The 9,355-nt window shown below is 44.1% G+C and overlaps 1 protein-coding gene across 1 annotated transcript; it reads right to left on the reverse strand.

The window, feature by feature from the left end:
- Positions 1–2,861: 2,861 nt before the first annotated feature.
- Positions 2,862–5,886, reverse strand: RGS2 (regulator of G protein signaling 2). The gene is made up of 5 exons (XM_032697014.1): positions 5,760–5,886; positions 5,426–5,527; positions 5,263–5,324; positions 4,230–4,396; positions 2,862–3,853 (listed from the first exon to the last, which is right to left on the reverse strand). The coding sequence occupies exons 1-5, from the start codon at positions 5,867–5,869 to the stop codon at positions 3,659–3,661; spliced, it is 636 nt and encodes a 211-aa protein (XP_032552905.1). The 5' UTR covers positions 5,870–5,886; the 3' UTR covers positions 2,862–3,658.
- Between the last annotated feature and the right edge of the window lie 3,469 nt (positions 5,887–9,355).

Raw genomic sequence — 9,355 nt, forward strand, 5'->3', positions numbered from 1 at the left:
AGGGTGAGAGGTGTTCTTTTTTTTTGCAATACAACAGCAGGGGAATTGCTTGCCCCTAGCAGCTAAGAAAAGCACCACATATTATGAGACTGTGGTTGAAAAACAATGATGTATGGATGGTTAAAAGTTGCCTTTATTCTAGATTTGCTGGTGTTTCTCAGCAGTTCTGGGTACTCAGATTTTTATGTGCCAGTATCAGATGTTTTAGGAGGCTGGCATTGGCTTGCCTGGGATCAGACAGGGCTTGCTGTGCAGCTGAAGCCTGCACTGCACCAGGGTGCTGGGCTGCCTTCCTACAGATGTCTACTTCTCACTCCTCGGTTCTTTGCAATATTTCCTTTTCCTATCTATGCTAAGCTTGTTTACAGACTTGTTCAGGTTCTGTGCTCCTTTGCAGCTACCCACTGAGATCCCTTCTTATTTTCCTGCCTGGGAGGCTCCAGCCTATATCCCAAATAGGCCTGGAGCTGTTTTATAACCTTATGGAAGCTAAAAAAGGGATGGTGCTCTGGCCAACTGTTTAGCAGCACCCAGACCTTGACCTGCACCCTCCTTTTGCTGTTCCCAGACCAGTCTTTTCCCTGGCATTGTGGTGTGTTTGGCTGTGAGCACCCAGTGGGACTGGAGGGTATGTGAATGTTTGGATGGGCAGTGGGGGAATGAGCAGTTTATTATTTGTTGTCATTGGATACTGACACCAGAGTACCAATTTTAACTGCAGCTATAAGGCTGCCCAGAGCACAGAACCAGCATCTCTTAAAGCAATCGTGTTTTCTTTATTTCCCTAGGAAATGTTCATAGCAATCTCTTGGGTTGCAGCATTCTCAAAGTGGCTGTAGTACCCTTTTTCTGGTGAAGCTTATTCCTGGGAGTTGGGGAAAACAAGGCTCTGATTAAAAAAATGGAAAAGCTGCAACTGGAAGCAATGTTGTATGAACAGATCTATTATATTGTACTAAGTTGTTTGTTTTGGTTTTTTTTTGCCATTGATACACCAAATAGTTTTGCTGCACAGCTTAGCCTTGCAGCCAGGGCTCTCCAAGGCTGCAGACAGACTGTGCCAGGGACTCAGCATGGCTTGCTTGGTTTTCCACCCCAGTGGCATGGCCTGTGGAAGCTACAGAGCTGCCTGCATGGCCTTCCTAAGACTCAATATTCATGATTCAGATTTTAAAAATACACAAGGACAGCCTTCAGGCAAAGATGCCAAGCCTAACGGCCCCACCTAATTTCCCCTTGAAATACATGCTGTGCTATAAGTAGTTCAAGCACCTGCTGAAACTAGAAATGTTTCTTTCCTTAAAACCAGACACCAGCAGTAGTTAATTACCACATCCCAAATTGGCACAGATTAGTTCAGCTTCACTGAAGCCAATGAAGCTTCATGGAATTATTCCTGCCCTGGCTCTGAGTCATTAATAGGTATACTTCTGGCTATTTTCCTCTTTGGATTATTTTGTTATACTAGGAAAGCAATTATCAGCCCAAATCTGTTTTTCCTGGTTAGTAAAAAAAATCCTCTGTTGCAATAAATTATTGGGCTGAGGGGTTTTTTTTGTGCTTCCTTTATGTGGACTTAACTGATCAGCAAATGAGAGCCAGCTCTAAAAGCCCCAGAAATGGGGCTATAGCAAGGTGGGGGATGTACCAAATTTATTTCCATGCATAGAGTCAGGATAGTAGATAGACATATGTGTATCTGTACATATACATGTACTATACATAGAATCATCATATAATCATAGAATGGGTTGGGTTGGAAGAGACCTTAAAAGATTATCTAGTTCCAGCCCCTTGCCATGGGCAGGGACACCCTTCACTAGATCAGGTTGCTCAGAGCTCCATCCAGCCTGGGCTTGAACACCTCCAGGGATGGGGCATCTACAGCTTCTCTGGACAACCTGTTTCAGTGTCTCATCACCCTCACAGCAAAGAGGGTCCTCCTAATATCAAATTTAAGCCTATTCTCTCTTAGTTTTAATCCATTCCCCCTTGTCCTGTCACTACATGCTCTTGTAAAAAATTCCTCTGTGTCTTTCTTGTAAGCTCATTCCTGCAATGTATGTATGCAGACATGAAGTAGTTGCTTTTGAACAGTCCTTCCCTGTGTAATTGAAGTGGAAAATCCCATCGTTATAATTTCTTGGTGCTTGGAGAAGTGGACCCTTATAGAAGTGACTGCTGTGGATATATGTGAAATAAGCAATTTAAAGCTGTGACCTGAGGATTGGAGTCAAGCAGCCAGGACCTGAACAGACCTAGTGTTCAGATGCCAAAAAACTAATAAACTAGGGACTGGTTTTGGAAGTTTGGAGTTTGGATTTTGTCCAAAAAGTTAGCATGAAATAATGATGACCAGTAACTTTCCCTCTAAGAAGCACTAACCTAGCTGGGAGTCAAATGCCTTTATTGTAGTACTGCCTCTACTGAACCTTTACAGATTTTGCAGCCTGATACTAAAGTCCTCCTAAGTCCTTTCTGAAGCAGAAAGCAAGTGCAGTACTATGGGTGCCCGCATTCCAAATGGCATCCTGTGACCTCCCGCAATACTGCTGCTCTCTATTTGATCTGTCATCCTGTGTAGCCATACCTGTACCTTGTACTGTCCTAGACATTGGTTTCACAGAGATGTGTTTAAGACAGAGGATGTGATATGTGTCCCCTGCTAAGCTTTCAAGCTCTGAAGATTTTTATTCTGTTGAAAAAAAACCCAAACAGAACACTCACTTCACAGACTAAGAGCTACCTGCTTTAAAATTAGTCCTAATAAGATCTCCCCAGGTCCCCCAATCTCAGTATTTCGGAGTCCAGTGCCAGATAGTATATATCTGTGTGTGCTAAACAAATCAAGCAAAAGCAGCTTTGTATCAAAATAGTTTATTAAAAACAATAAAACTTCACTGAAGCTTGCTGTCCTCGAGACAGAATTATGACATTGCAGCATTCAACACAATCATAATCCACATATAAATATAATACTATACAGCTCCTGTTTGCCTTGGCCACGTTCTGCCCTCAGTCTGGCCCCATGCAGCCCTGCTGAGACAACTCAGCCCTGCATACTTTAGTTGCAGAACCTGTTCCTCTGGGAACTGAGCTATGTCCCTTCCTCACCCCACGCTGCACAGTGCTGTTACTGTCTGCAGGTTGCACAGAAACCCAGCACAGCTCGTGGCAGCTCGAGGCAGTTCACAGAACCGGTGTGAACACACCGAGCGACTGACAACAGCAACGCTGGTTGATGTTTAGGAAAGATAAATAGGCAACCAATTACTCAAGTTCCCAGCACTGCCCAACTGCAGAGAGCAGCTTGTGTTGAGAAGAAGGAAGCTCTGTTCGGACCTGCCGCGTTGCTCCTCAGCCGTGACAGAAGGGCTCCTGCACGGTGCGGTTTTGTCTGATGCATGGAGTCAGTTCTCGTGGCAGCACTGGCAGACAAGGGCACTGCCAGCAGCTGGCTGGCACACTCCTGCCATCACCCCTGAACACCTCCAAGCATCACTCTTGGCCATCAGCTCTGCACCACAGTTGGTATTTGTCCTTGCACGGTGGCAAACAGACTGAGTGCTCAGTGTCTCAGTCTTTTGGGTCAGGATGCTGCCATGAGCTGTGGCTTTGTTTTCTCACTAGCGAGAGGCTGCTTCTTCTTCTCCATTGCTCATGTCCCCTGGGCTGCTCTGGTGATGGGTGTCTTCTTGCACAGTTCCTGATAGAACTCAGACTCCAAAAACCGTGGGTATGAGTTATTCTCCATTAAGCTGTAAACTCTCTTCTGTGCCGCACTGAAACAGGTATGTGTGGCTTCTTGAATATTCTGTGCAATCATGTTCTTGGTTTGGAAGTCTATGTTTATCTGAAATAGAGAAAGAAGGACATTTACTTCTCAGAACTGAATTCAAGTACATATAACACACAGTACAATTTCTGAAGAGGTAAAAAAGGCAAGACCCTGTTACTACAGGGTCAAATTAACGAAGCTTTAAGAAAATTCTTCTTTTACATAAAACCCAAAGTAGTTCAGATACTTGTCTTTTCTCAGTTAAAATGGAAGTGCCATTTTAACTGTTTGTGCCATTTTCCAGTTTGGGAGAGAGTTGCATTCAGACACAGATATTGACACTGAGGTATGTACAATGCAGTTTGACATCTGTATCTTTAAATGAGTTCAAAGAACTAAAGGCTGCAAGAACTCACAGAATAGAGCACAAGTTTAGTCAGGTTTTCTTTACCTCTTTGGGAGCCTCCTTTTCAATGAAGTCATTGTAGATTTTCTTTGCTTTCGATGTTAGCTTCTGGGGTGACTTGGTTTTCTTGAAGTCCTCGCAGGCCAACCAGAACTCGATGTTCTCTTCACAGAACTCAGACTTCAGAAAAGCTCGGAAAGCAGCAAGACCATCTAGGGAAAGGAGTTGGGGAAAACCACTGTCAGTTAACTACTTCAGGAAGCTTGAATTTACCCACTGTTCACATCTGTTTCTATGGAAATGTTTTGCTGTAGGTCTGTTATTTTCAGGGATATCATGGCAATAAAAAAATGTCCCCATTTATGCATGCAAGCAAGTTAAAGCTCTAACAACTTGGCAGGCTTCACTTTGAGTTAGCCATTTTTTAGGTAAACACAAAAAATGAAAGCCATTTCTAGTTGGTATGTTCCTTCTTGCAAAGCCTATGTACATGTAAAAACCCCCCTTCTCTCTAGATAAGACTGCCTATGTTAACCTTTACACTGCAGTAAATATGACTGCTGCAGAACTCTGGAATATTCTTTCAATGGAAAGGATGACTCAAGTTCAAAGAGCAAATAGTAGTACTATTTCTTAGACCTTTTGCTTTGCTGTTGAATGCTGCTTCTTGTAGAGCTAAAGTAAAGCCCTGAGATCACTGAACTTCTGTGTTGCAGAATTTTTCTCATGTTACTGAAAGACATTTGTCTTGGTTATGCAGTGAGCTCAGGGAACAAATGCTCTTTTCACATTTGGCAAAACCAAGCTGATATTTTTGATTTTAGCTAACAGGGGTTACAGAAAAAAAAATCCACTATAGTGAGGTATTTTTTGGTTTACTATTAGTTTACAATTTTTTAAAGAACACTTCCGTGAGTTTTGGCTTTAAACTGTTCAAAGCATTTCACTTGCAAGACCAGAATCAAAGCTATTTACATAAACATGTACAAGGCTGACATGGAAGGAAGCAATCTCTTACAGACATATAAACTTCACCATCCCTTTGCTCCTGAATGTTACTTTTTGAAGACAAACTTACATTTATTAGCAAGAAGTTCATCAAAGGCTTCTGACCACAGCTGGGCTTCCTCAGGGGAAGGTCTGCAGAAAGAGAGGGAGAATATCAGACTCCACTGCTCAAGGTTTACTGTTTTTGTAGAACACTTGAGTTATTTAAACAAACTTTCTTTCTCGTAACTTACCTGAAGTAGTTGCGGTGTTTCCCTGCCTTCTTAGATTTCCTTTTATTAGAATTAGAAGAGTTCTGCAGGAAATAGCTCAGTCTTGTTTTCCAATCTTTAATGCTGTAAGAAAGAAGAGGGAGAGAAGCCTGTTAAAAATGACAGCTCTCAGAGCTCTAGGCACCAGCCAAGAGCAGTAGTAATTTTCCTCAGATGGCTTTGCCAGTTCTGTACCCAGAGTCACCCACAGCACCCCGAGGGCGAGGAAACGATTTCCCCCCACCCCTCCTTCCACTCAAACAACAGGTTCGCCCGGGAACCCGTTCGAAAGGGAGCTCCGGGCGAGGGGACTCACATCGTTCTCTTCATCCTGCCCTTCTCCGCCTCCTCCGCCTCGCTGCGGCGGCGGCCGCCCCGCTCCATGCGCCCGCCGTGCTGCACCGCCAGGAACAGCGCGCTCTGCATCGCGATCGCCACCGGCACCCACCGCAGCCGCTCCGCCGCCGCCCGCGTTTATAGCCCGGCGGGAGCGGGCGGGGCCCCCGCGGCACGGAGGGAGGGATGGGAGGCAGGAGGGAGGTGCTCCGGGCTGGGCTGCGGGGGGAGCGAGGGAGGCAGGGCTGGATGTCTTTTCCCATTATAGGAAAGTTCGCCTCCCCCCAGGATCGCGTCTTTTTTTCCCCTTTATTTTGTTTTTCCTTACTTCTCTTCCCCGCTCTCCCCCCTTTTTCTTTTTCTTCTTTTATTTTTTAATTTTTTTTTTCCTTCCTTGCTCAGCTTTCCGTGCCAACGTCTTCTCGGAACGCTTTCAGCAAAGGGCTGGCTGTCCCCTCCTTTCCATCACTCAGAAATGCACCCTGCATTTGTGCAGGTGGGGGTTTTTTTTGTTGTTTTTGTTTCAAGGTTATTCGGATTTTTGGGTATGGCCAGCACACGGAAAAGCGTAAGGAAGGAGTTAGCTCCGTTTCTTTAAAAAAAAAAAGTGAAGTGACCCTAAGTTTGAGCATACGGTATTTTTGATGTCGCCCCTCTGCTAACCCAGGCTGTCCAGTCGTCTGTTCGCACACGTGCTTTAGCTCTGTACAGTGTTGCCACCTACCAGTGAGTTGTGTAAATTACTCCCAGCGCTCGAAGCTGGAGTCGCACTGACTCGAGCCTTCAGCCTGTTGAAAAGGCCATGTGGTCCTTCTCAGTGGTGTCCAGCTGGAGGGTATCATGTCCAAAGAATTTGGATTTAGGAACCATGTGAGTTTTTCTTTAACCTACCCTGCTTTTCTACTCTTTTTCTGTGCACGTCTTCCTTTCTACAGTGCTGTAGAGCACATCTTTCTTCCCATAAAAAGCAGTGTTCAGAGAAACTGTTTGACTCCCAAAACACTGGCTGACTTTAGCACAATCACAGAGCATAAATGTCTGATCCTTTTAGGTAATTACTGTAGTCTTAGAACACTCACAAAGCTGCGCAAAGGTATTTTGCTTCAAATGAGATGTCTGGAGAAATGTCATTTAATTTCTGACAGCATTTAAACAAGGATGTGCTTTCAGTGCTGCTGGTGGTAAGTTCTTTGCAGTATATATATTGGTGTTCTGATAGGAAAATAAAGTTCCATCCTCTAAATTTTACCAAGTCCCTTTAAATGATTTTTGCAACAGGTAGCTCTTAGTCCTGCGTATGGTATGCACATTTTTTAAAGGGAAATTATTGTGACGGTGGTTACCATGGGAAGGGAGGAAGTGTGAAAACACCAACAGAGGTAAGGCTCTAAGTGCTGTAAAAGCATGTGTTCCAGAAACTTTATGGGGGGAACTTGCCAAAGAAAAGACCAGGGCAGGCAGTGCCTGTGTGATGGATGGACCCGTGCTGACTCGTTCCCAGGCGCTTTCATCGTCATTTGCTTCTAGTGCCAGGGTCAGCTGAGCTGTGCAGCTGCGAATGATTTGGGCAGGAGCTCGCCAGGAGCTGCTGAACAGCCTGTAACACACGTGGGGACGGGAACAGGGAACACGCTCTGCACGTGCGAACCTGACAGTGGGCGGCCCCAGGCTGGGGGGACGGGCTGTCTTAGAATTACAGATAGAAACTCAGCCCTGGGGCATTACCCAGAGTGGAGCCTTTGCAAAGGATCAAGTGCTGTTCAAGGAGAACAGCACGTCCTCACCTGCCACCTCATTTTTAGATTTCCCCAGTTTTGAACCTGGTTTCAAGTTTTTTTCACCTGATTCTCAGAGTTGAATGTGGGAAAATGTGCCAAATATTGGGAAGTTGAAAACGTTAAAGTCTAGTAAGCAACAGTAAGGTTTGGTTAAGTATTGATATTCTGGGAGCTTACCCACAGCACACCAGAAATCCTGCTGATGTTTGAAGCCTGACAAAATGTTTTCTTGTTGGTACCTGCAAGGGTAGAGCTGGGATACTCCCAGCATCTGCCAAGTTGTAAAGTTGGCAGTAGACAGCATGTGGAAAATGGCAGCATGAATCGTGTCTTTATCTGCTACTTTTTATTTCAAACTTTTTAATTGCTTCTTTCAGAAACCCATAAAATGGAAGTGCCAGTTAAGGAAGGTAGTCATAATGTGTAATCTTTCAACAGTGAAAAAAACAGGTAAAAAATAAGCTGAATATGGAATTGGGAGGAGAGATGGCCTGAGAAAACATACTTATAGTAACACTTGGTTTAAAAACTATTTAGATTAAAATTGAATTTTGTTGGCTGCATTAAGGTATATCTTTTGTTTATATATTTATTATACTTTTAAAGCATGGATTTTGCTGCACCTCCAGCTCGTGATTCCTTTCGTTGGGAATGGGGCTGTGTGACTCAAAGCAGCATCCAGAGCAGCACTCCAGATCTGTCTGTGGGTGTGCTGACCTCTACCCTTTCAAAACAGGGAAGCTCTTGATAGCTGAGGACAAATGCAAACATAGTGCCAAAGCCTCTCCTTTAGATCCCCCTCAAAGCTTCAGTCTATTTCTGTAACTAAACTTGTTGGCAAGAGGCAGGGCCCATGGAAAGTGATGGGAGGGGGGAGCCTGTAGCCAAACTTTGCTGTTGAAGTTGGTGACAGATTTGCTATTGCCTGCAGTGAAATCTGATGTCAGACATTTAATGGCACAAGCACTCGCCCTGGAGATCACACTTTTCTTTTCAGAGGCTTTCTTGAGAATGTTCTGTTCTTTTTCTGCTTATATGATTCCTGCGGGCATCAGAGATGGCTGGATGTACAGAGGACCGTAACATATGCAATAAACAACCAGGATGGAAAATGAGGTTTTTTCCATCTCAGTTACATTGTATGTTGCAATAGCCATGCTGATCTTTTTCAAGTCCCCAGTGAGTAGCTGCTCTCACTGCATGATACTTAAATCCGTGTCTGCATTTTTTGAAATGCCAGCCCTTGTTTCTTTCTTTTACTTGGCTGAGAGGACATAGGAAAAATTATCCAAAGACTTTATAGCTGAGTTTCATAAAGCCAAGAGGGTAGAATATGCTCTTGCATGGTAGTCCAAACCATGGGTTAGTTATTTGAGGGATGCTGAAAAAATTATATTCAAAAGAAGAAACAAGATGTTGAGCGATGTCTTTTTTGTTTTGTAATGCAAATTACACAGGTGACTTTAATTGTTCTTGAGCTTCCAGCTGTACAGTCCTGTTGCTGTGTCTGTGAGATGGTTCATGTAGGCATCAGAACAGATCAGCGACTCACACCACTGTGCTGCTTCTAAAAGCACTGTGACTGTCTGTTCTTATCTCTTTTTTAAGCTGTGTCTTCTCTGAAGTGCAGGGGACTGATCTGTATCAGTACAAAGGGGCATGAAGGTACCCAGCTATGGGGGGAAGGGATCTTCTTCTCTGCTGTGCACTGTTAAATAATAGTAGCCAAGCATGGGCTGTATGGTATTCATTTCTAGATGAATGTTATGATTATGAATATTAAAATTGCTACTCTGAT

This window comes from Chiroxiphia lanceolata, chromosome 9 (genome assembly GCF_009829145.1).
Source record: "Chiroxiphia lanceolata isolate bChiLan1 chromosome 9, bChiLan1.pri, whole genome shotgun sequence".
In the NCBI taxonomy this organism is placed as follows: Eukaryota; Metazoa; Chordata; class Aves; order Passeriformes; family Pipridae; genus Chiroxiphia; species Chiroxiphia lanceolata.

Coding starts and splice junctions, on each gene's coding strand:
- RGS2 (XM_032697014.1), bottom strand. CDS start 5,869: ATGCAGAGCGCGCTGTTCCTGGCGGTGCAGCACGGCGGGCGCATGGAG. Junction 5,325..5,425: donor AAACACCGCAACTACTTCAG/GTAAGTTACGAG, acceptor CTCTTTCTGCAG/ACCTTCCCCTGAGGAAGCCC. Junction 4,397..5,262: donor TGAACTTCTTGCTAATAAAT/GTAAGTTTGTCT, acceptor TCCTTTCCCTAG/ATGGTCTTGCTGCTTTCCGA.